Below are 27,775 nucleotides of genomic sequence, written 5' to 3' on the forward strand. Positions count from 1 at the left end.
TCCTGAGCCAATAATACTTTTCATTTTACACATTAAAAGAAACAGAAACAGAAACAGACACATGTACAGGCAAGTTTGTTGATGGGGGAGCTCATCTGTGCTGTGAGCGCAATAGAGAAAATAGAAAAAAAAATGGGACAGTGGGGGATTCATAGAGCACTTACTCAGAACACAGTTAAAGAGGATTGGAAGAAGGTGTTCAAACACTAAACTAAAAGAGCCAGAGATTTATTCAGCTCTCACAAGAAAAGAAGATGTAGGAACACTAAAGACATTTCTACTGCTGGGGCCTCAGGGAGCTACTCTCCTGAACATGTAAAAGCACCCCCCATATTTAGGTATTTCCTGAATATTTGCATCCTTCTTAAGAACTAAACCTCGTACTTCTGGAAATGTCCACTTTAATTTACATATTAAGTTATGCGTGTTGAAATAAAGTTTTTCCCTACAAAACTAATCTCTGATAACTTACCCGTAGTCAGTCTGTTGTTGAAATGAATGATGCAAGAATTTCAAAACCAACACTTCATTCTTTACTGGAAAAGTTTTCTTTGTGTTTTAAATTCCTCTTAAATAGGTGTATTGGTAACTATGCGCAATGTACCGTAGCTTGATCTAGATGTTGGACAAACTTATTCTAAAGGGTAATGAGTGAATGAAAACAGAAAAACAGGGCAGACGTATGCTTCAGAAAAGTTTTAAAATCCTTACAATGACACTAGCTAATAGCCTAAATGACAATTGAAAATGCTAATGAAATGCCAAGACACGGGCAGAGAAGGCTAGCATCTTAGCATACAATGGAAATGCATTGGCGTGCTCTCAACTAGTTAGCATCATTACTTAGGTCAGGCAAATATTAGCCTTGACTGGATGATGTTAGTTTGCTAAACTGTAACTTAAGACACTGAGAAACTACAGTCTGTTGTAGCATGGACTCAACTACACTTAACACAATCAAATTCAAAACTTGTAATTGGAAACCAAATCAGTATAAAACTAGCTTAATATCACACAACTTATTTGGACACAATGCCTCTGCTGGTTTTGCGATGCACAGAAGCAATTCCACTTGGCATAAATACAATTTGCCGTGATAGAGAGCTGCTCCCTGTGGGAATTCTGAGACAAACCAGTAAAGGACACGCCTCAGGTCAACTGTTTGTCAAAAAAACCCAACATTTCTATTTCTGTTATGTGACTGGCGCAGAGGCTAAAAGAGCTTAGGAAAGTGGTGGTCACCATGGAACACTCTGTGGAGCTTCAGCACATGATTTTTAATTCATTAACACATTTTTACATCACTTGACAACCGCAGAACAACAGAGATATTAGCATGTCCTTAACAACATACCTTGATTTCAGTCTGTTTAGTCCTGGGTTACAGATTGTAGAACTAGCAATGGTTTAAAATGAAGCTTTGTCTGTTTAGATGGAGTGGCTCCTGCTTGGTCTGCTGAGCTAACGTAAAGCTGCACCTGGGTCATAGGTGTTTAGTAGAAGTTGAAGCTTGTTGTTTAGCGCCGTGCTTCGTGAGATCAGAATTACTATTCTTGGCGGTGGACAAAGTTCTCCTCCCTGCATATAGACTAACTCACCACTATATTCTTGCTGTTCACCATGAAGAGAGAAAAATAATGTTGGGATTTCCAAGACAGAAAACTCACGCCTGAACGATCATTAGCCTGTTGTTGGCTGTTTCATGAAAAGTGCTTTTTAAATTTCTATAATTAAAATAGTGTTATTGAAAAATAACTAGATACACTACTAGTTACTGCAAATAGTAGTGGAGTTACAGTTACTTAGTAACATGTTACTCCAAACACTGGTGATGTCTCTTGAAGGCTCTGAAGGACTACTAGCACATAGTATGCATTATCTAATTGATATGTTTAACATGCTGCAGTAGCCAAGATGTTTTATGTTTTCAGGGGAGCGATGTCCAGAACCTCTTATTAAAGAAAAGCTACTGGCTGACACTTCACAGTCTTGTTCAAAACTCTGTTCTTCAGAATATAAATGTATACAGTAGCTACTTATGTTAGCCTACAGTATCTTCATATTTGTGAGGCACAAAAGCAAAAACTTGAAAAAAAACATTGGCCACTTGTACCAGCTAGCATTGTTTTGCTAATGTCAGGTAAGCCAAACTCACATCAAAGGAATGGTATGATCCAGTTTAAGGGTGTCTAGAATGGTAGCAAGGGATGAAAATGGAAAAACCACTGCTAATATTTACCTCTATAGGTAAGATCTCCCTGACCTGTTTTACCTTTTTTTTAGGAGGCTCAAAGATTTAATTAGGGTTGGACTTTTCAAATCCCCCTCATACTTTAAACCTTGATATCAGGCCTTGAATATAAACCTCCTTGAGTTTCTCAAGTGGCAGCCATCTGAAGGGCCTCAAACCTCCAAATCACCATACTATTTGAATGAGTGAAATCAACTATTTACCTCAAAAATAAATATTTGTACTCAGAAAAGATTTGACTTATTACGATATCAATCATTAGTTGCTCTATTAAGATTCTCAAACCAACTCCTGCCTCTGCTCACTGGGGAAGATGCATAATTCAAAACCATCTTGGGCACGCAGGAGCAGACCGCAGACCTACAGTATGATGAATAACAAAGAGTCCGCTGCTCTTCTTCTCACGTTATCATTGACAGAAATCAGTGTAGGAGCTGATCTGTGGTCAGAAGGCCTCGCGCAGAGCTTCCTGCAGCTTTTCTTTGTTTATAATGTGCTAATGAAGACTGATGCTGTTTGGTATTGACCCTGCTGCAGTGATGAGATGTTGGCGGTGCCAGGTTGTTGAGTGCATCAACAGTAGCTGTGTATTCAACCAGCAGTTGTTATAATTAATTCTGCAGTCACATATAATCCTGGAAATGTTTTATTGAATCAATACACACAATAGGTTTTTAGGCACGTCTCATTAAAAGGGCTGAGGGATTTGTGATAACACAAGTTGTGCTTATTCACTGGAGGTGTGTGGACATGTGTTGTGTGTGACATTAGGATATATGAGGGGGTCAGCTGGTGGTCAGACTGACATTGTAAGCTCATGGGTAAATTTTAATTTAATTCACAGACACCAGATCAACCATTGAGGTTTATGTAGGAATCGGATTATGGTCATATAAAGTACCCCCTCCCCTCCCCTCTCTCTCTCCATCTCTCTCTTCTTCTCCCTCTGACACACCCCCACCCTCCCACCCCAGATATCCCCCTCTTTGTATGGGGGGCGCTGGAGCCGTCTGCCTGTCAGCGCTTGCCTCTTTGTTCAAACGGATCTAGCTTCTCTCCCTCGGCGTAGAGCTTCTGGCAAGAAGGGGGACGGAGGGAGCACCTTGAAGTGTGTGTGTGTGTGTGTGTGTGTGTGCGCATTTATTCCGATCCGACAGATATCGGTGTGTGTGAGGATGAACAGTGCAGAGACTGCTGCTGCTTCTGCTCAGTGAGGAAGAGGATACCACAGAAGAAGAAGGAGTGGAAAGTCCAGGACGGGGAGCGCTTGTGCACACACACTCCCCCTGGTCTCCTCTGCCTCTGCAAAGTGCTGTTTCACCCTTGGTTTCGCCGTTTTCGTCTCTGCACCCTCCGGGAGCATTGGGAGCACCTGCACGGAGGCGCAAAAGGTTTCTGCTCACATTCCTGAGGAAAGCGCAGCTTTTTCCAGAAGAGGTAAGAGTCAGCGCTTGACAATAAATGGTGCTTTGCATGCAAGCTTTTTTTTTTTTTTTTTTTTAATTAATCAATCATTTTAGTCAGTGTGATATCTAAAGACAGCGGCTGCAAGAGGCGCTTTAGACAGAGGATTTAAAGTGTTTATTGTATGGCAGCTGTAAACGCACGGGATGTCAATCTGGAGAAAAAACACAGCTTGAAATGTATGGAAATCGCAGAGTTTCCCCAACCATGCAATATCTACTTTTAAATAGGCTCGATATGTAATTGGTGTGGGTAATAAGTATTTCCTGTGGGCCAATCAGTGCATTTCCTCTCGCACCATCACAGCCTCAGCTTTACAGATGCACATATATCGCACCATTTGGGATATCTTTAATTATTTACAGATCAGAGCTTTTAATATTGGTCTATATTTACGAGCCACGTAGAGGCATGCATAAATCATCAACTCACCAAGTAACCTTGTTACAGTGTCTGTTACATGGTTTCCTCTCAGGAGACGCTGTCTGCATGAGAACTTTTGCTTTATACACTAATAAACAACTTTTCTTTAAAGATGACATAATTAATGGAAAATCTAAAGCAAGTGTGCCTGCTGTCGACTGCTGCAGCTCTGAACACATGAACAGGTGTTTGTGAAATATATTATGTAAATACGAGTCTTCTGGTGAACTAACAGCATGTGTTGAATAGCTGCCAAAATCTGATCTTAAATTGATCAACCACAAGAGCTGTCAGCTGGGCATGACATAAAACATGTAGGCTCATAGAAACTGGACCATAGGGATCAGTGTGTGCTGCTGGGCTATTCCACACAGTATTTTGTTTTTACATTACAGCTCCCTGACCCTGTACATTGTGAACTTATTTCCCTTTTTTTCCTGAAAATATAAAACGAAGAATGGCACCAAAAGCTGAAATTAGTCATCACTTGGGGCCAGGCATCTGAACAATTCTTGGAAGTCTTCTATTGATGGCTGGCTGCTCTGTAAACAAACACTGGCATGTACAAATCACAGTGAAAGAGGAGAACAGTTCGGGTCACCTTGACAAATGAGCTGTATTGTCTGAGAATATGAAAGCCCCTGCAGCCAAATAAAGCCTGCTCTGTTTATTATTTACCGCTCGGGTCTGGACGAGTGCAAGTCTTTTCTTCTTTGGCCTTGTTAGTGCACACACCAACCAGCTGTGTGTCAGCACCATAAAGCAGGACAAGGTTAAGCAGGCAACGCCAGATGAGGAGATGCATGTGTGCGAGAGATAACAGAACAGGACAGCAGAATGGTGAGGAATTAGGCTAAGAGAGCCAGCTGGAAGTTTACCGCATGCATTTTTTATTCTGTCTGGATGTGTGTAAGTGTGTTTTAAAAGGCTCACATTGGAGCAAACATGTGTGTCAGTTTGTGTGTTCATGTGTGTGTGTAAATGACAGCACTCCGAGGGAGCAGAAGTTGTGGGGAGAAAGGAGGTTTGATTCTAAAATAGAGTAGGAGCTCAGCTGACTAACTGACTGTTGCTGCACACTTCAGCTTCAGTTTGTCTATCATGTGTGGCTGTGAGGCATCTGCAATTTGAAAAGTCACTGTGCATCATGGAGCGATGGTAAAGTAGAAATATAAGATTCTTATAGACAAGTGAAATGCTGTAGAGATGTACGATGAGTTGATTTGTGGATTTGTCGGTCCCCAATTTAATAGAACTGAAAAAACAATCAAACATCGTCTTGTTTCTTCCTTTACCGAGACAAATCTTTGCTTTTTTAATTGATATTCAATTTATCTCTGCTTACAAGAATTGTCATATAGTGCACTCCCAATTGTCTAGGATTATATTCGTTAGTTAGATAGGAATATTGTAATAAACGTTATGTGAAAGCTGAAACATTGCTTGATTAGTTTCAGAGAAGCTAAATTGACAAAACATTTGCTTTCAGCTCCTCTCTTTTTCTCCTTTTTATATTATTTGAGCCTTTATTACTTTATATTTTGGATTAGGGGATGAACAAAACAAATGACTTCAAAAGTTTACCCAAGAGGAAGACTGAAAAAATATCTTGCAGAATAATAATGATGAAAAATGCAATTTGCTGCAAGTACTGTAGTACTGTGATATGTCAAAAGAAAATGAAATAAAGATGATTTAGTCCTTCTGGTCATAAGTTTGCAGCTTTGCTTACAGTTTGTAGACACAAATTGGTCTTGCTGATGGTATATTTCCACTAGAAGCCACAGTTATTACCAGCCAGGGTTTTATATTGTTCTCTTTGGTAGAAACATGCCCTCTCTAATATGTCACTTATGTGATAATGGAGTCTATATACCCCCAATACTGCGCTAATAGCTAGGATAGCGTCATATAAATGCAAATCAGAACCAGCAGTCGCTTTTAGGAGACAAGTTACTTCCAAATAAGCTTCACCTCTGAGGCCGCCACAGGCTTGTTGATTTATGGTTGCTCTTGTCTGAAAATGTGTTGACTTTGTTTGCATGAGGATTTGATGAGTAGTGTTGTTTTTCTTTCCGAGCAGTAATTCAAAAGCAGAAAATCCAACTTTGAACTATAGTACACACTAAAGGGAAATTTTATGATCCCTTAGAACTTTGTGGTCCCTTCTCAGCCAGACAGAGGAGGGCTTTTTAATCTAACAATGACTTCAATGTCTTTCCAGTGACTGGAGCTGAAACTGTCCACGTTTTCAGCACTGGACAGCTCCCAAAAACCTCAGAGCCCAATGATCCAAACCCCAAACATTTGTCAAATGGAAAAAAAAAAAAGCTGTGAATAGTTGCATTAGAAAGCTGCTGGTTTTGGATGTGCTGTCGAACTCTGTCTCCATTCTCTCCCTGAAATATTTGAAACCTCTTTTGCCCGGTGATTCCCCCAGTCGCCAATACCCAAAAGAGATTGGACAAACCAATCCATCAATCACCTTCGGTCTTAAGCCTGGGAGGGACTAGAGCAGCCCACCAGGCCAATCGTTACAGGCGTAGATGAGACCACAGCTGAACAGCTCAGCCACACAAAGAGAAAGGTCCCTCTCTTTGTCTTTGGCCGGGGGGCTCTTCTCCTTCAAGGTGGTGACTGCTGGAAGACAAATGTTTGGTTTTACAGTCTGCCAAGTAGAAGCTCTTAAAGGCAGCAACAAAGTTTTTCCAGGCTCTGTAACGCAGCGAAGATTAGAATGATTTATCACCTTCTGAGATATTATTAGTCACTGCAGTTGTGTTACTTCTTGATATGTTTCTCCTGATGTCACAGTGTTTGAAATATGTACACTCAGCGCTCCTCTCTTGTAGCTGTTAACTGCTGATACGGGAATTAAGAGATAGTGTCTGCCTTTCCAGGCATTGGCACTGGTCATAAACATTTGAAGGACACAGCTCTTTTTTTCTCTCTCTCCTCACCTTGTTGATATTCCACAGACTCAGCAACATCATTAAAGATGAGGAATTCTTGGATTTTGTCCCAACAGCATGTCTATATTTGTGTCTTTTATTCTGTCTTCATAGCCTGACCGCTTCTCTCAGTGGATGGAAACATATGTGTGTTGAGTATGGTGGCCTGTATGGGGTCGTGTGTGTGTGTGTGTGTAGCCACAGTCTAATGTACTCAAAGATGATAGCTTCATCTCATGCACCTGATCCTTTATTGACTTTGCTTCCAAGAGCAACCTCAAAACCTTCACCTTTGACCTCTGGTGTCCATAAGACACAGCTGGTGTGGTGGCTATAAAGACAGATCTCAGCTATGTATGTTGGACCTCTGACACCAAAATCATTATCTCATTCAATAGTGCTATTTACTTAAAAACATTTGACCTACAATGCGGTTAAACATGTGCTTTCAATGGAAGTGATTCATTCAAGTGGCTCTATTTCTTAATAGCAATGACTTGATAATATGTGAAAGTGGCTCTCACAGTGATGAACCCAATGTTCTGTTTTACATGAGTTTAGAGTTTTCATATCTGCATCTTTCTGGTCATCTTTCAGGTTTTAAGTTAATGTTAATTTTTAATTAACAATGGTCGCCCACATTTTGGAGCATTATGGAGCATTTACTGCCGGTTTCATCAGGACATGGTGGAGGCAAAACATAGAATAAAAATGCAGTGAAGATTGATCCTACATTTGTCTTGTAAACAGAAATTTGACTCCAAATTAATGCTTATGTTGCTCTTTGTCTGCTGGACATGTGAATTTGCCCATTGGTAATACCTAAAACCTCACATCATATTGTGCATTTGGGAGCTTTTGTACTAAAGTTTTAGACAAGGCTTCATCGACCCAATCATCATAACATCAATATTCTGTAATTTTATCATAATGTTATTTCAATCAAGTCATGCTTGTCACCCCAATGAGTCAAATTAATGAGACAGTCTGAGAAGTGTCAGAATCAGGAGATAGAATAGTTAGCAACTCAAAATTGTCATGAGTTTTCAACCATTTCAATTTCTCTTGGCAGACATGGCCCTCAAAGTCCTTTGGATAAATCAGGGCATTCATACAGTCCCTTTTTAAGTCAAATAAGAATATATCCTCTTCTGCTCAGTTATTTTGGTATCAAATGAATAGATGTTTGTTTGATTTGAGCCTTTCAGGGCATTACAGAAATGAATATGAATTTAACACAAATAATGTATGAAGCAAGAAATTAATTACTTCCATCTGATATGGGGGCAGCTGTGTGGATCAGTGGTAGAGTCGGTCGTCTCTCAACCGGAGCCACATGTCCGATGTGTCCTTGGGCAAGACACTTAACCCAAAGCTGCTTCCACTTCTTCGTCAGCGAAGTGTGAATGTGTATGAATGGGATAAGCTATTACTGAGGGTCAATTTGAATTAAAAGCGCTTTGAGTAGTCAGCAGACTAGAAAAGCACTTTTACCATTTACCATTTCCCATGACAGTCAAAATGTTTTTCAACTGAGTGGGAAGTTTTTCTTAGTTTTTTTGGATTCATTTTGGGTCTTCGTGCCTTCATGTTATAGTACAGCCTGAGAGAGAAAGGTAATGAGGGGAGAGAGAGAGAGAGAGAGCGGGGAAACACATGCACCAAATAGCGTCTGGACCAGGAGTTGAACCTGCGACGAGCCGACTGCAGTCTCTGATCATTAGGGCACCTGCTCCACCAACTAAACCAAACAAGCACACCAACTTAGTGGATGGTTAAAACTCAAGGGGAAAAACCTAAACCTTTAGAAAATGTGTGCCCGAACAACTATGAAGAGTAAATGCATAACAATTTGGGAAGAGGAGGGATTGTGATAGATGATTTTATTTACTTATTTATATCTCTCTGGAATTGACACAGCGGAGGATAAAGTAAGGGTAAAATTCATCATATTCCTTTCGAACATGTGTTTCATGTGAAATATGACAGCTAATGTTGTGGTTTAGGGTCATTTTATTGTTTATCGCTTTAGTCAGATATTTATTTCTCTTCTTTTCTTTTGTTAGCATCTTCAAAAGAAAGACATCAATGAATCAATCAAAAACACTCTCTTCTTGCTCTCTGTTCTCTCATCTATAAATCAAATGCATGTAATAACCAGCCTTGGCCTTTCAGTCAAACCTAATCCTTTTTGCAGACGACACAGAAGAAAACACAAAGATCTTGCCAGAAAGGCTGGAGAGAGAAAATTAGCATATTAGAGTTCACACACTTAGCTCTGTTGCCCATACTAATAGATGCATGTTCTTACCATGGTCGATCTCAAACGGATATGCACAAATTGATGATACAGAGATTACATTTAAATCAGTGTTTTTCTTTATTTGGTATCTGTTGAACACTGAATATTAAAGAAAAGAAAGGTGCAACCTCTTTAGTTCATGATACATTGAAGTGATGACCAAATAGTCACCCACCTTTGTCACTTTTTTTTACTTCACTTGTCAGTGAAGGATCCTTCACAGTAATCTAAATTGTCTCCTCTCTATGTTTTACTGCACACACATCCAGCCAATTCTAAGCTTGGCTCCTCCTTAGCGTGCTATCAAGCTCTTTTAAGCAACCCCTGTCCCTGTGCCCAGTCAGATCAATGGTGTCGGTGTGAGAGGACGGAGTGTGTAATCCTGGAGCTGGAGGGACTAGCAGCTTTCCATAGTCTTTCTCCATCCGAAGCCAATGCAGGCCAGTGCTGCATGAGTCATTAGATGCTTTGAGTGTGATTAGTCACCACACAGACACCGCCAGCACAAAGAGAGGCTGTGAGTGTGTGTGTGTGTGTGTGTGTGTGTGTGAGAGAGAGAGAGAAATAGAGTGTACAAGATGCTTGAAGGGAGCAGGAAGAGAATACCTGTTTCAACTCAGCTCTCTTTTTATCCTGTTTTTAATTTCTTGAGCAACAAATGTGAGTACACTCTGGTCAAGTGTCTCTTTGATGGCCCCAAATCAACCATGTGACAGTACTTCTTCTTCCCTTCATCTTTCTTAACAATTAGTGTGTGGAAATTAATTCTGTGTAGGTTCAAATTGCAGCAATACATCTATCATGGTGGTCAAAAAGCAAATTAAGAACAACTATAGAGTGTCAAGACAGCTTTTCAGAAGAGCTTTCATCATGTTAGTGTTATATTGTTACGCTGATGATGAACCACCTTTCTTTCATTCCTCCTCCCATGTTCTTCCTCTCCAAGTTCACCACTTTGTCTGTCACTCATCCGGAGGTGTTATTCTGTTGTTCACTCTGCCGCTCTCTGCAGGTAATAGTTTCCTGGAGGTAATAGTTTTGTGAGACATGATTAAAAAAGAAAAAGGGAAAGCGAGGAATTACCTGCACCTCCTGTCAGTTCTGAAGAGAGGAACAAAAGATTGACAGTTTGACTCTATTGTAAACGTCTTTCTGTCAGCGCTGGAGTCTTCAGCCTAAAGTAAATTATATCTGTGGACTATAATTCTGCTGTTCGTGCTTGTCATCATGCTGTTGCAGAAAAAGGTTTAAACATTTTACAGTGTAAATATAATCCACTGTAAGAAAGGCAAATCCCTGAGGGGTTATTTTGTAGGGTGGGTTATGTAAAAAAAAAGTCTTGTTTAGGATTGACACATGTAGCTATAGCTACTATGAAAGCGACTGAGTTTAGGCTGATTAACTATGCCCTGCTCTGTATTTGGTTTGGGGGAGGTACTTCTAGGTTGCTTCTAAAATTACTAAACTGTATTTAGTGGGTCAATTCAGAAACTTTTAATTCATGCATGCAGTTAATTTGTTGTCGAACAGAAATGCCAGCTGCCAATGTGTGTTTTGATATTGGTGTGTGCGTTGCCTTGTGTTCATGCTTTTTGCACATGAATGCAGAAGGTGAGATTCAGTGACCTACCTTGTGCGATTGCTGGGGTTTGGTTCAAGGCGTTTTGGGGGCGGTAACATTACAGCACTTGTGTGTGTCAATATGTGTGCCATAAATCAACATGGGAACCAAACCTAACCTGATGAAGTTAAACCTTTGCAGTCTGTGAACACACACGCACACAGACACAGACACACGCACGCACACACACGCACACACACACACACTTCAGTGCGGTATGATGGAGGCATTGTAAGCATGAAGCTGTCGTGCTGTGCTCTCAAACATGATTTATCTTATAACCACAACAGCAGCTGACATGACGTCCTCCACACTTTTCATGTTTTATTTTCTTCAAGCTATTTTCCCACCAACTGCAGAACCAAAGGGGATTTGCGTTAAGGGCCCTGTCTTGCCTGCGTCATGAAGATCATGAGGCCTCTTGGTCTCCTGTTTCCCCAGATTGACAGCTCAGTGCTGAGCTGTACTGTAGCTCTGCCAGCCTCGTCTGTTAGCTCTCTGTGGATCTCTGTCACTTTGCTTGCCTGCTCTTACAATGAGCTGAGAATGTGTGCTATTCAGGCGACATTGTGAAAATGTGGCGGATGGACGTCCACATTGAAGACCAGTGAAGCATTTAAGAGACTTCTGGCTCTTTTCTGCCTAAGACACAACTGTGCCTGTAGGAGTGACGAGGGGCGATTTAGAGGGAGTCGCTCCCGACATCTGATGTCTCGTCCTGAACAAAAGGTGCTGCTGGTTAGTATGCAGCTGGTGCGGCAGGATGGCCGGTGCACTGTATGTCGTAAATCCCCTCTGGTAAAACTTTGAAAGGCGGCTGTCTATAGGCTCACAGTGTTGTATGTTGTATAGCATCCATAGAGATGTCCACAGGCTGCACTCTGTATTCTATCTCTGTGGATAGTGGCTGCTGGGTCCCAGCCAGTCCCAGGCCCTCGAACACAACACCCTATAATGCTTTCTGCATACAAGACTGGGCAAACTCATCGGTGTCATGACCCTCTCCAAGCCCTAAGAAATCCCTTGTCTCCCACCCAGCTAGCTCACCCAATGTATTAAGGCCCCTCAACATGCACAGTCCAACAAGCTTGACCCCAATCTGTCACAGCCCATCACAAGATCGTAACCCACCTTTAGACATGGGGTGCCTCAAAGTGTGTGGCACAGCGTGGTCTCGCCCGGACCGGAGTATTCGTTTTTTAACTTGGTTGCCCACCATTAACAAGCGCCCAGCAAATAGTTGTGTAATGACAGTGTAGTTTTGTAGGTGTCACAGAGAGCTTTACAATCAGAGAGGAATCCTTTTCACTGCCTCACACACTCCAGTTTAATATGGCTGAAGGTTTTACCAAGCTTTCACAGAGAAGAGAGCGGCCATTATTCTTGTAATTTAAAAAGGGGTTGAACTGGTGTTGCATAATCTTCTTTCTAGGCATCAGGGATGCTGATGGCATGAGTTGCTGTTACCTTGGTGTATGCAAAGAGGTCTTTTTACTTTGCCGGATAAATGATTTACTTTATGTAACTGCAATCTAGAGAGTCCAAACATTAGCAGCAGACTCATTTCTAAAAGTCTTTAAATGGGCTTTTAGCAAGTCTCTGTTGGCAATAACTGTGTAATCAGGCAGGTACAAAGAATAATTTTTTGACAAGAAGTAAATGAATAATTTAGAGTTATTGGTGTTTCTCATCCCCGCCTGTTAAAACTATATTTAGCAAACAAAGCTGTGCTGTCTTCAAACAGCATTTTCCCCTTAACATCTTAGTTTCGTTCTTGTACGGGGCAATAAAGCTTTGTTTCAGAAGACTCACATTGAGCTGAGCAACTTTGGGCCCCGAGCCAAATCCTCTGGCAAATCAGCAGCGTATTTCTGATGTGTGGCAAAGATTTCCTTTGGTTGTGCAGTATAGCAATGCACCAGGATCACTGCAGTATACCAGACGCTCATTTACTTTTACTTTGGAAGTGAGATAATATTGTTATCAAGAGTTTTAATGCAGTGTAAGACCCTAATGGCCTGTCTATAATTACAGAGGTAGCTGTAGCTTTTATAGGCAGAGTGGGTTTGGGTTAAAAAAATACATTTAGATAGTCGTATATAAAGGAATCTGCTTGATGGAAACCATTGAACACAAGCTCCACTGATCGGTTGTGTTTCCTTGAAGTGTGCCTTACACATTCAACCTGTTTATTTGATACTTTTAGGGCAAATTAAATGAACGTATATTTTGCATCATCTCTCCCTGTCAGTGATACTTTGTCAAAAGCATTGCCTGAAATCAGCTCTTGAAGAATTCAGTGTTCAAGGTCATTTTGAAACATTTGATATACTTTTCTGTTTTTGTAGCAGTCACAAAACAGTAAATCAGACAAAAGGGGGTATAAAGTACAAGTAATTACCTATCCAAAGACCTTGTGAAGGTCAGCATCAGTTGGTTGCCTAAGAATCTGCGTCCCTCCTGCCTTCCTGCTTTAGACAGCTCTTGAACATGTGTCAGGGTATGTTTGATATAAACAACTAAAAGGGCAGTGCTCACACTATATTTATATTCCTTTTTAATGAAAGAGCACAGCTGTATTTCCTTTTACTGTTGCCATAGATTTGACAGGTTTTATGAAACAAACAGCTGTGGAGCTTTTTTTTCCGGCTCACACAGAAGCGTGCTGCCGTTCACCTGAAAGACATGAAAATCTAACTTTATCACCTGGTAAAAATACTCAACTGAGAGCACTGCATTTGAATAGTGCTTTCCCAATCTTTGGGATCTTGCCCAAGGATATCTCAACATGCTAAGCAGAGGAGCAGGGGAATGGGTTTTTTCGGTCTTCAGGTTCATGAACAATTCCGTTCTCCTAACTGAAACACAGCTGCTCCAAAATGACTACAGAGTGCTTTCATTCCTACTTTAGAATTTCCCTCTCATTCACACAAACACTGATAACAATGTGCTGCTATGCAAGACATTGTCCCTACTACCACCTTCAATTAATTAATTTTAATAAAAAAATTTTTTTTACATTTGCCACATTTGATATCCAATCCAATCCAATCACTGTTAATTCAAAATTTTTCCAATTTCATGAACACATTTCTTATTACTTGCTATACTGACTCAGAACGTTGTGTACTCACAGAGCTGTGCCAGCAATCCTTACATATCTTCAGGCCATATACTCATGTCGAATAAATATGTCTGAATATCCAGGCAGCCAAAACTCAGTGAAATGTATCGTCATCCATAACACCTTCTACTCTCCCATTTTAGGATGTATTTTTTCTCTTTTGCAAGTTCAAGTGAAGTCAGAGAGAATATAAACCAGAGCTGATAGTCTGTTGTTCTTCCAGGCCAACAACTGTGTGAAATGATCATGCAGGTGTCTGAAGAACAACAATAAGCTGCAGCCATAGACTCCTAGAGTTGCAGCAAACATTGAAGGGGTTTTTGTAACTATACCAAATTAGGATTTATAGACATTTGCTTAAAACGTGCACAAATGTTCCTTTAAAGCTCAAACATGCATCGCAACAGACAACATCTGTTAGATGTCATTCATTGCAGTATCAGGTGCTGTATATGGCTAAAGGTTAGATGACAATTACTTTATGATGATTTTCAGTATGGACTAGGCCTGATATGAGATAAATATACAATACTGAACATTGTTCAAACATGGTAATGTTTACCATAAATGCATAATCTTATAAAGAAATGCTTTATGACGATAAGCTTACATTTGGGAAGATGGAAACCAGTCAAACACAAAAAGCTGCAACTTAACAGAAAATACAATCGTATATGAATGTACATGAGCAATATTTTTATGCATATACAGTAAAACAATGTTTTATACATGCATTGATTTTGCATTTAGCCTCTGCCTCTGTTAAATATTGATTGTTTTCTCCTTCCTCCTTGTTCTCTCTGCAGGTCCAGTATGCCGCTCGCTCTGTGTGCAGCTGGGAGGCAGATCCTCTTTGCCCTGCTGCTGCTCTCTTTAGGCTCGAGTAAGTTCTCTGTTACAAACCTCCAGTATTTTGTTTCTGTAACAGCTGCATCTCCAACAGCCTGCATAAATAACCAGCAGCTTCTGAATCAGAAGAAGAAATGTATAATGTCAGCGCACAAATACAGACAAAAACATAAAAAGAATTATGGAAGGAAATAGAGGAGCAGCCAGACCAGAACACAGAAAAAAAAAGTTCCCACATTAATTTTTCAACACACATAAATCCACAGGACAGGTCTGTGCTAATTTCAGTGTTGCAAATGAGAGCCGACATGCTGAGGATGTTTGCAGACATGCTTGGTGGGATTGAGCTGGAAAACCTCCAAACCCATTTATGCAAGTTTAGTCCACCATCTGTTTCATTACAACTCTGCATAAAATTCACAATAATGGCACCAAAAAAGACAAAACGTCTCGGAGCTGCATGTCCCTGGAGGATATTATCGCAGGTTTGTGGTGCCACATGCTGCTTGTAATGTTGAGTTCATCACTGTTATTATTTCCTGCTATTACAATACATAATGTTGGCCTTCATTTTTTTTAAAGGGAAGACAATGCTTTGCTATTTTCCAAAATTAAAACATTATTGCACTGTGATAGCAGACAGTTATAACATACAATCAAATGTATATTTCATTTAGTTTCACCTGGATTCAAAGATGAAATCAACTCTATATGAAATAAATAAAAAAACAGGGATTTAGCCCTGAAAATAGCTCCAAATATATCTACTGTATTTTATAAAGCTGCTCTAAGATATATATTTTGAATGATTTTACATTAGGCTTAGTTAACTACTGCTAACACAATTCCAATTGCCTTGTGGCCCCTGGGGGTATTGCAGGGAACATTTCCCAACGGCCACTGGGCCACTAAATTCTCCTAGTCCGCCATAATAAAAGAGACATCTTTAAACCTGTCCAGAGGGATACCCTTAAACTGAAAGGAAGGGTAACTATTACTCCTCCTATTGTACATTTTGGATCCTTTGAGGATTTCAATTTAACACACTTTCTTACAGTACAGAAAAGGGATTCAGCAATACATTTGTATTTTGGCATACGCCAGGTGAGGACTTTTAGGACTGGAAAGGCACCATCTTTGGGTCTGTTATCCAGGTCTTAATAATAAATAGTTTCAGCTGGCAACAGCTTCACCTGGAGACTTCAAGTAGTAACTGCTCTGTAAATACAATGCATTGAATCTTTGTCTTTTTTTCAGTTTGTAAAGAGCTTGGCCGAACTGTCCAGTCTTTATAAAAAACAGGCAAACATTAAGGCGGTAACATTCATCTTTTCTAAAAAAAAATAAAAGAATTCCAAAAATATGAAACTATGCCTTTAAAATGTAGACTAGAACTTGTCAAACTGTTGTATTGGCAGATTGTACTGTGTTAGCCAGGTTGAATGAAAACCAATCTAGGGTGCAATTAGCCAGCTAACTAAAAGTTTGTTTTGTCTGCGACTTTCAACAGTTTTACAACTAAGCTAATAGCTAAGCTAACCTGAGATGCAGCTATAACCTTTAATGCATATTCATGCAACTTTAAAAATATATTATTTTGTTGTTACATGATTTTTATAAGCATGACCTTGTTGGATATATTTATTTTTAAACATAAATGGAAGAAAACTTTATTTGAAGTATATTTTTGTCATAAAATAATCTAACTCCATTTGAAGATTGCGTTTAAGGACATGATATCTGCCTTGAAACTCTCCTTGCAGTGTATCTGTAACCCAAACAGCTCATTTTTTCTGTGGAGGAGGACTGACAGGAATAAGAGATGGCATCTGTTAATGATAGAGAGTGTCCTTTCATGTCACTCCCAGCTTCCTCTTCCTCTTTTTACACTGTTTTTCTTTTGTCCCATCTGTCACCGCCATGCTACAAGGTACACTTGTCAGCTAATGACAAACTCCTCTCTCAATTTCCTCCTTTCAGTTCCTTAGATTTCCTCTTTTTCTCCCACTTTACCCCATGTTTTTCCTCTCTTTTTCTCCCTTCCACTTCTCCTCATTCCGTCTCGCTCTCCTCTTTCTGGTCGTTGTGATTCTGTGATTACATCTGATTTTTTGGGGCTTAAAGCAGTGGGGGCGTTCTTCAGCACGGAGAGATGCTCTCAGGGGGTTCAGCCTGTGAAAGCCGGCCAATCTAAATGCAGATGGAAATATCTTTTGGTGATTCAATTCCAGCATGTGCATTATTCCAAAAAAGGCTTTGTTTTTTAACACAGGCTCTCTTGTTACGCTCATTTAGTTTAACACAAATTGACTAAAATCGAGGATTTGAAAAGAGAGGGCCAGGAGAGAAAACAAATGCAAAAATCCCTCTGCAAAATATTTTTAAGCTTATTAAAGCTTTATAAAGATGTCTTCTGCCTTTTTGTAGCTGTGTTGACAGTCCTTGATTTTGTGAGCAGAAATAGCTCATGAACTTAGCATGAATTATTAATAAGTATACGGTAGATACATTCATAGCATTTGTCTTTGTTTTTCTTTTCCCAGAGTCAATGAAAAATAAAAATAAAAGTAACTAAAGGTCCTTTCTCTTGCTGTTTCTTGAGATTTCAGTCACGTCTTCTTATCTTATTTAGAGGAGAATACTCCTTTATTATGGCGACAGCTCAGTTATTATTACACAATGCAAATTCCTATATGTCAAGAAAATGGGCTTTTACTTTGATATGTAAAATTATCTCTTGTGTTTGGAGAAATTCAATCTTCTTTATATCAAAATAAATGACCTTGCTTGGTATGTTTCAGTGAGTTGCACAAAGGATAGAGCCACAGGGAGACAAGATTATGTTGGTTTGAGGATAATGCCTATACAGGTGATCCTGTTGTCATGGTTACATTGAACCTGTATGTCATGGCAACCAGACTGGAGTGAATTGCTGATGTCAATCTGCAGAGCCATTAGCTTACAGTGGCAATGCCTTTACATTGACATTTCTCTTGCATGAAATACATTTTAATAATTAGTTTGAGTTAAAGAGGGGATCAATTTATAAAACACAAAGGGGGATGCACTGGAAAATTATGAAGCAATACCAATTGCCCCAAGAGGGATTAATAAAGTTGTTTTAATTGTATTGAAATGGGACTTTATAGAAATCAAAATAATTAAGTTGGAGCCTGTATGCAACTATATATGTAAATCTGTTTTCAGGCCCTGGGATTCTTGCTATTAAAAAGGGTTGTGAAATTGCCAAAAAGAATCCCAGAGAAACCAAAGTTACAAGCTTTAGTACAGCCAAAACTTTCTATATATCTGTACTGTTAATTGAGGAGTAACCTCTAATCGCTCCATAAAATGTTTTTTTTTTTCCATATCTTTGTCTTTTCTTTTGTTAGCAAATTGTCATTTTAAAATGTTTAATTGCTTCATCTAATAATGTGCTATTGTCTTGCTGGTCCTCTGTAGGTGCAGCCTCCTCCATAGTGAACATGCGTAGGATCACACATCCAACAGTAAAACAATCACTGGCAGGCAAAGCTGTCCTCCCCTGTGTGTTCACCCTCCAGCCCACCTCCTCCGACCAGCCTCCCCACCTCCTGTGGACCCATACCAAGCCCCCAGCAGCAGGGGGACAGGGTGCTGTTCCTGAGCAGATTGTGCTTTCTGCTAAAGGTAAAACAATGATCTGGTAAGGTGGAGATTGAAATGACCTAATTAACTACACTTTAGTTAATTACAAATACAATCCAGAAGTGATAAGATAGAACATTTAAATTTGCACTAATCAGTTTTACTATCAACTTTAGATTATGGCTATGTGTAAGTGAAAAAAAAGTCATTATTTCCACCCCACTCTGCCTTTCTCCTCATCTATTTAACGGATTAATCTGGAGATCTTACAAGTAGTAACAAAGAATTTAACAAGCTGACAAAAGCAGCTGCTGGAATTAAAATGAGATAAATCTAGTTGAAAAAAAAAAAGAGTTTTTTTTCCATTGTATCTTAAATGCTCCAGACCTCCCTGAATGAAAGGATTTTAGCAAAGAAAAGAAAAGGTGCAGATTACATTCATTTATTCAGGGCCTCTTTAAAGGTATAATTTGTGACTTTCAGGGTAGCTGTTCAGTGGATGTTGGACCAAATGCTGCATTCATGTGGTGTCGAACACATCGGAAAAACGAGTTTCCGAGTTGTAAATTGCACATGCTCAAGTCGGGACAACAACTCTGAAACTCGGGAAAAGAATTAGGTGCCCGACTTACCGACTTGATGTCATAATCCTCATCACCTGGGGGGCAAAATATGTTTTGTCAATTTGTTAACATACTTTTTATTGATTCACGTATTGCACATCAACTTTTTGCTCAAATATAACTTATAACAGCTACATTCCACAGAACTTCTTGTAGGATCAACGTTGTTTTTTTGTTGTTACAACGTTCCGACTCTCCGAACTGAAAACATGTGAACACATTGAAGTTGGAAGAACGACTTCCCAACTCGGAAACTAGGATCACCCGAGCAGCACGAGTGCAGTTTAGGCACCAGTCTCTCAGAGCAAATCACTGTCGCTCAACGAAGTGCTTCCCCTCCCTCACTGTTTTGACTGAGAGCATCTGTTTGTGAAACTCTACATACAGTGTCCCTGAGTTGGGCGGGGCTTTCTCTCTCAGCCCACGTGGTGGCAGGGCTTACTGTTAGAGAGGGAGAGATTCACGAGTAAAAAAAACATCTATGAAAGTGGTTTGAGCCTCTGAGTAAAACATTAACAAGCAGAAGGAAGCGCCGTCGCATCAGTGTGAACACAGAGCTGAGAACAACAAATCACAAATCACTCTTTATTTATAAAGTCATTACTCAAAAAATATTTAGTTAGGACATATTTAATTTTCTGCTATGTTAATGTTTAAAATGTTGTATATTGTACCTTTAAAGTTGTGGTGTGTTTCTGTTTAATACTTTGGTTTAACAGCTAAGCTAGACTGTTTTAATGTTCAGTCTCACCGGTCTCTTTAACCTTGTCTTCAGATGATGCAGCAGCCGTTTACAGTACAAAAGAAGCTTAAAACAACACTGTGCATTATCTGCTCAACACCAAACTACTAGGCTACATAAAGCATTACAGGATGTGTGCAGTGGGATCTCTTTTGTTTCAGTTAGTGTAGACTCCGTAACCTTAAACTGAACCAATCAAACAAAATAGATACATCACAAAACAAATCATCAAGATTAACCTGACTTCCATATGAGTTCTTAGTGTCACTTTCTTCCATGTGTCAGATGTTAAACACAGTCTACAGGCCAAACAAAAGCAAGACTTTAAACCATGAGACCACCGTCCAAGTCCTACGTGCAGCAACACACATTTGTGTTGAGTCGTATGTGACGACTTTGTTAGTAAAAATTGTCCTGCATGGCACTTTCACAGTGACTGATTTAAAGTTGCTTTTATATTGTTTTTATCATCTGTAAATGAGTTAAGAAGGGACTAAAGTTCCTATTTAAACCCAACTCATGAGCTTTCCTTAATCTCAGGTAGTTTATTACTGTACATTTACAAAAATCAAAAAACAGAACCTTATGTTCCAGGTGTTTCCTTTTTTTTAAGTGTTAATTTAGTCCCCCCTTTGGATAAAGGGGTGCTGCTTATTTCTTTGCTTTCAAAACTTCACACCCTGCTCTCTTTTAATAGTCAAACATATCACTCACTGATAATCTTTGCCATGGGGAAAATTTGTATTTTTGCAGTGTGTGTGATGTCAGACATCTACCCTAAGGCAGCAGTTTAAGGCATACATATTAACTTTAAACAGATAACCGGTCTATATGCTGGTGGTCTTGTTTGCTTTTTTTTTTAGCTTGTAAAGAGGTGTATATATTTATTTTGGTCTGTTTCATAGCTGGCTACAACTCCACAAATGAGCTTTAATATTGTTTTTGGAGTCACTGGCAAATTACCTCTTCCGTCGTCAGGGCATGTTGTAAGTCTCCCATTCTGCCATCTACCTTTAAATAAAAAAGCTAAGAAAATATAAATCTGTGAATAGAAATAAAAATATTTTCCAACTTTGCATGACAATTGTAAGTTTATGTAGCAGCTCATTCCTTCTAGTATGAGGCTGATTGACTAAAAATCTTTGCTGGCCCTTTAAGTCTATCTAGGCTCCCTTTTAAGTTTATTTTATGTGTAGACTTTTTATTGACAAGACCTCTCTCTCTCTCTCTCTCTCTCTCTCTCTCACTCTCTCTTTGTTTCTCTCTCTTTGCCAAAGGTGATGTGATCCAGGTGAATAAGGCTTTCATCGGCCGTGTCATGCTGCCAGGATACACTGCCAATCCTCTGAATGCTACCATGGAGATCTCCAGTCTCCGTACCAACGACTCAGGCACTTACCACTGTCAGGTTGTCATGGGTAACGACTATGAGAGAGACACTGTGCCTCTGGTTGTATCTGGTGAGTTCAGCAGCCACTGGCCACAAATAGCTACATTTTAACCAGGTAAAATAAGAAAACTCCCCCACTGCTGAGCAACATTGATAGAAAGGCTTTCGAATAGTTTTTCTACCATTTAACTGATATATGTGTAAATGTTGTACAGCTAACAGCAGCTTTATAACAGAGGCACTGCCAGCCCCCTTTTCAGCTTTTCATTAACATAACATTCATTCACAGTATCAATATCTCATTGATTGACTTCATTATTGTAGCCTGTTGCTCTCTGTGTTTGTGTTGTTTTTTTGTTATCTCATTTTCCACTTGAGTAATTGTGTAATTTTTTTAATGAAAGTGTTTGGACTGAATACAGATTATTTGTGAGCTCATCTGTGACATTTTAGCTGAATCTCACATGAAGTGGGATTGATTGGTTTGCATCAATACCAACATGATTATTGATGTTGTGATGATTGTTTGTAAATATATATATATATATATTAATGAACTCACACACTCCTCTCCACCTGTTTCTCCTGGTGTAGGTGTGGTGTTTCATTACCAGGCTCTCAGCGCCCGCTACGCTCTCTCGTTCACTGATGCTCAGAAAGCCTGTCAGGAGATATCGGCTGAGATGGCCACACCAGCCCAGATGTGGGCGGTGTACTATGATGGCTTCACCAGCTGTGCCCCCGGCTGGTTGGATGATCAGACCGTCCGGTGAGAAGACGTTCCATTATATTCAGCTTCTACTGTTGCAAAATGTACTTATATTTATATTGATTAATATGTGGATCATTTGTTTCATTAGCCTATGTTGATTAGAGTTTCCCTTTTCAGACATTTCCGAGTAATATTTGCTATTGTAGAGACATGGAATAGTTCAATTTCTGGATAATTATATAATTTCCTTACTTCTTTTTAGAGATTGAAATGAGATATTAACACAACTCTTAAGTTTTAGGTTTAGGGTAGGCTATATAGTTTTAGCTTAGCTTAGCACAAAGACTGGATACAGGGTAACAGCTAACCAGGGTCTTTCATTTTTATAGCCTACTCCAGATTTTTTGTGTTTAAACTAACAATCAAACTAACAATACAGAATGTGTAAATGAGCTTTAGGGGTGTTTTCAGGCATACCCTCCCAATTTCTGTGCTAAGCTAAGCTAACTAGCTTCTAACAGAACTTCATTATGACTTGACTATGTTAGGCTACTAGTCTTCTAATCAAACAGCAAACAGGCAAGCCCCAAACTATGACTGAAAATATTTCTTAAATGATTATACACAGCTACTTTCAGCTCTTATCAAAGCCTGTGTTTTTTTTATATCTACACCATGTGTTGTTTTTTAACTGAAAAATACCTGTGCTTTGTTTGGTGTAATGTTAGATTCCTCTGCTTAGATAATCTTCTCTTAATTAATATTCAGTTCTTCTGTTTTGTCACCTCATCTGCTCAAGATTCAGTTTTCTTCTATTGTTTCCTTGCTGTTAATTGTATTTTAATTTATTCTAATCTGTTGCCCTTTGGAAGTGAATACAAATAAGTAATTATTCGTAGCTGACATTTAAAGTCTTAATGACAAGAGGATGGTTGATCTGCAAGCTGAAATATAGATCACACAGTTAAATGGTCACAAGAAACTGCTCCTTATTTCTTAGAACTGGGGGGTAAAAACAGGATCCTTGCCGCTTTTGACTGACGCATGTTTGTGTCCACAGATATTCAGTCCAGAAGCCAGAGCTTGGTTGCTATGGACACAAGGAATACTCTGCTGGAGTGAGGAATTATGGGAAGAGAGACCCAAAAGAGCTGTTTGATGTGTACTGTTTTGCGAAAGAACTGGAAGGTACAAACACACACACACACACACACACACACACACACACACACACACACACACACACACACACACACACACACACACACACACACACACACACACACACACACACACACACACAAAGAAGCGGAGGCTCTCGCAGCTTTTAACTTTTTCTCTCATGCCTGAGTTATATTCTGTTAAAACATGAAAGAAAGAATCTTTTTGAAATCTTTTCATCATTTAATAAATCCAGTGGAAAAGATAAAATAACTATGTTTGCCTTTGTGTATAAATCCTTGGCCAAAAGTCCTCTAAAATACACCACTCACAAGTTTGATAAATGTTTAACATTGTTAGCTGTTTAAGAAAAAAGCCTTTTGTAGAAAAACACTTCACATTTTTATTAGCAATTACCAACTTGTACTCTAGCAGTAGACAGGGTACAGAAATCAGAAAATCTTCAGAAGCGTCAGCCTATTCACATGTGGTTAAAGTAAGAAATGCAACGTTTGAGTTCACCCTCCACATGTAGTGGGAGTAATTAACAAAGCTACCTCTGCTTCTTGACATCTTCCTGTCAACTGTCCATCCAGGTGAGGTGTTTCACTCCTCTGTCCCGGGACGACTCTCGCTGTCCTCAGCCTCAGACCGCTGTGTGTCCCTCGGGGGGCAGCTGGCCACAGTGGGGCAGCTCTATTTGGCCTGGAAAGCCGGCCTGGACAGCTGTGCCCCTGGCTGGTTGTCTGATGGCAGCGTCCGCTACCCGGTGACCTGGCCTCACCTGGACTGTGGGGGGAGCCAGCCGGGGGTCCACACCGTGACACCCAACACTACTGCTGACAACAACACAGAGTTATATGACGCTTACTGCTACAGAGGTATGGTGTGTGCAAACCTCTGTAGTTTATGGACAGGAGGCTGACTAATCGATTAGATTGTAGTTTTAATGATTTTGTCAAATTTACACCATATCTAGTCATGTTTTTTTATTATACAAATGAAAGATGTGGATTCTAAATGGTTTAAAACATGATGAATACAAATGAATAAAAATTCTTTCTCACTCCTTTAAAAAGTGTGGAAGTTGCTTTGGAAGCCTCAAGTCCTGTACCTGTACTATTAATGACAATAGATGTCATTGCCACTGTCGAAGCTACAGCAGCAGAGATTTCTGATCCACATTTTCTATATGTGTCATGTATGTTGGAAACAGCTGGTTGACAGGAGCAGTGGGAGAAAGAAACATAAGGGACATGAGGTGTTTAGTTGAATATTTACTTTTTTTGTTCTTCCTTTTCGCTAACATTGGAGAGTTTCTGCTAAAGGAAGAGATATTCTGGAAAAAAAAAATCATCCCTCTGTAAATGCCATGTGAGCATCCAATCATTTTGTGCGTGTTTATTTACAGGTAAAGTGAAGAATTCAGGCTCCATCTCTCAGATCTACACCTCCCTGTGGAAGCCCTGGAGCTACCTCACAGGTTCGAGTGATGCCGAGTCCGCAGGGGCCGACAACAGTGACTCGTCTACACAACAACCTACAACTACCAGAGGTTTTACATTTGTCTACCATCAGCACATTTAGCAGCACTAACCAGCTGATCAATTCAGTAAATGAAAGTATTTCTATGTTTAATCTTGCAGGTTCCTCAGACGGCAATGTCCTCAATGTTTTACCCACAAACTGGACCGGGTTAGTAGACCTGGAAGAGGAGGCCTCCCTTGCATGTAAGGCTTGTGATTTCAGATGACATATCTATCCAAATGAATCAGGATCTGTTAAGTAATTCATCTCATTGTGTCCTTAGCCCCAGACCATTGGTCCTCAGACTCTTCAGGATCATTTATGACCCTGCAGCTAATTCCAGGACAGAGCTTATTTGACTGGGGAGAGACACTTGAACCTGGCCCTGACTCCGAGGAGTTTCTTCGACCGCCAATCCAACCAACACCTGCTGAGAAGAAGGTCAGTCTGGGTTACATTTCTTTCATTTTGAAATTCAAAATCCTTCTTTAACATTACTGAGCCAGCTCTGTCCATCCACTTCTCACTGAAGGTGATCTCAAAGATTGTTAAATCCATCTGGAAGCCATGGAACTACCTGGCGGGGACTGAAGATGAGGAAGGAACCCAAACACCGAGTGAACAGGCAGGGGAGGAGGAGCCGGCCACGAAGAAGACAGACGAGGCGTCAAATCCATCCCCAGGTGAGTGCAACAGTGTTACTGACAAGGCCACAGGATCTGAGATATAAAACAACAGAAATGCTTGATGATGGTGTATGCACGTGTGCAGTGCTCTTAATTTGTTTCAAATTAAACTCTAGTGGGCTCAGGCCTGTGATGTTGTGGAACCTGAATTGGGAAACACAACAGGATGTCACAAACGAAACAAGCCAGAGGAATCAAAGTCATTTGAGAAACACCACTAAGAGGCAAAACTGGGTAGAGCAGAGAGTTGGAGCTGGGGTGTGTATGTCCAGTATTTACCCTAACCCTTCAGCAAATTGGCAAAAACCTGGCTGGTATCCTAAAGGGGTCACCCTAAATCCACCTGTCTCTGCAGCTCAGGTCGGCTCTGTGTAGAGCTGCTAACGAGCTGTGATTGACACCAGGTGGGACAGCTGACGAGCTCCAGCTGTTGGCTTTGATCTCCTTCACACTGTAACGCAATTTAAATAATTCTGCCCCTTTCACTTGACTTGTCCTCATGGTATGAATATCATAATGACTTTCATATATAAAAATATAAAGAATAATGTGAGAAGGATTTATGATGTCCTACGTGTACTGAGCAGTCACAAGTCTGACACACTCACTACAGTGAATGCTTACAGTTAATTCAGATTCAATTTAATGAGCTTTATATCTGCTCAGATTAAACTAAACAAAGTCAAGACAAACGTCACATTTAGGCTGGCATCACATTTACCTATACAGCATTAGTACAGTCACTTGCCGTTTTCCTGTCAATAGTAGTAGAAGAAATAGAAGAAGAAGAAGTAGTGCAACTCTTACCAGAGATTATGCATTCTGAACTAGAGCTCATTTGATTCTTTACTAAAACACATTTGTTCAAAGCTAATTCTGATTTTTAAATATGATGTTTTTTTCCCTTGGTGTATTTACCTTTGTCTGTTTTCTATATTTCTTCCATTGTTTTTACATTTACAATTGACCTTTCTCTTGAATAATTGCAGTGCTTACTGACACTTTTCTGCATGAAAACTGCTATATAATTAACTCCTAGTAAAGCAGAGATATTTCTCAACTCTTGCATATGCAGTTGGTAGATGTTGGATTAATGCAGAGACGGCATGTCTACCAACGTAAATCTTAAGCTGTTTCAAATTATTAAAATGTGGTCATAGGCATTGTATGTGAAAACATCTGGTTTCCTTTAAATGGCAGACAAAGGAAAGCAGGTGATAGAAAACAAATGTCATAAACCTGTGTTCCTCTTGTCCAGTCTCTAAGCATTAGCAGGTTTATAGTGCTTAATGTAGGGGCTGAGGGTGAAATGGTTTCCAAATTGCAGGAAACTCTGTTCAGACTTTGTTGAAACTGTGTTACAGAGGGGTTGATTAAATTCTGAGGCAATATGTGAGGCTGCAGTGGTCTTTAGTTTAATTCAATGTGAACTAAACTGTGGATGTGTGGGTCCAGAAAGGTTTTAGACACATTAAAGAATTCAAAAGCTTTTAGATTGATGCCCTTGTATGAGTATGAGGTTAACTGATCTTTGTTTCTGCATCTCTGTTTGCTTCTTGATGCTACATGGTCACTTGAGATTGACAGCAAAAATGTTGCAAGTGTGCAGTTCACTGGGCAACAAGACCGTTGTATGATTGATGCACAATTAGCAATTAATATTTTAAAATAGGCTGATATTGGTTGACTTTGACTTCCTTATCTTAATTTCTCTACAGACAATTTCGTATTGTTAATCACCAAGCCAAATTACTGAGCTTACAGGGGGGAAAGCTATTTAATTAGCTATTTAGTCATAGGAAGAAGCACTTTAACATGAATGGCACTTACAGGTCACAAACTGGTAATTATAACAATTCTATTAGGACATGAAAGGTGTACTATAATGAAGGATCCAACTTACACTCAGTGCTGTATGTTAGATGTTAAAAACAAAGGATCTTCTCCTGCCTCCATAAGTGTTTAATAATAAAGAGTGCTTTCTACAGTAAAGTAATGTTTAACATACGTGTATTGTAGAAGAGAATGCTCAGTACTATTAAGACCTTTTTATAAGTGTTTTTCTCTACAGTGTCCTCAGAAGTTTGCTCTCCCTTGCTGATAATATACTAAACAATGCTGGTGTGGTGATAAGGAAAAACAACTCAGGGATAGCTCAGACAGCTTAGATATGTTTGTTTTTGTCTCCCTTGGCACAGAGAGTGACCCTATATGGTTATTTTAATTTTTTTTCGACACTCTTGGCATTGTCTTTAAGACTATTCTCAGTCTGTCATATAGTTCTACTCCTGACTTGCCTTGTTTTTCTTTTTCTTTTCCTCT

At 39.7% G+C, this 27,775-nt stretch overlaps 1 protein-coding gene across 1 annotated transcript in view; it reads left to right on the forward strand.

The window, feature by feature from the left end:
- The first annotated feature begins 3,254 nt into the window (after nt 1-3,254).
- LOC132979049 (neurocan core protein-like) overlaps nt 3,255-27,775 on the forward strand; it is a 44,242-nt gene continuing 19,721 nt past the window's right edge. Inside the window, exons 1-11 of the mRNA XM_061044513.1 lie at nt 3,255-3,688; nt 14,943-15,019; nt 18,448-18,654; nt 21,255-21,437; nt 21,962-22,136; nt 23,140-23,267; nt 23,837-24,121; nt 24,652-24,795; nt 24,887-24,970; nt 25,051-25,208; nt 25,300-25,450. Coding sequence (XP_060900496.1) covers nt 14,950-15,019; nt 18,448-18,654; nt 21,255-21,437; nt 21,962-22,136; nt 23,140-23,267; nt 23,837-24,121; nt 24,652-24,795; nt 24,887-24,970; nt 25,051-25,208; nt 25,300-25,450 — 1,585 coding nt within the window. The 5' untranslated portion in view covers nt 3,255-3,688; nt 14,943-14,949. The remainder of the gene's footprint in view (nt 3,689-14,942; nt 15,020-18,447; nt 18,655-21,254; nt 21,438-21,961; nt 22,137-23,139; nt 23,268-23,836; nt 24,122-24,651; nt 24,796-24,886; nt 24,971-25,050; nt 25,209-25,299; nt 25,451-27,775) is intronic.

The sequence above is a fragment of the Labrus mixtus genome, chromosome 8 (genome assembly GCF_963584025.1).
Source record: "Labrus mixtus chromosome 8, fLabMix1.1, whole genome shotgun sequence".
Classification (NCBI taxonomy): domain Eukaryota; kingdom Metazoa; phylum Chordata; class Actinopteri; order Labriformes; family Labridae; genus Labrus; species Labrus mixtus.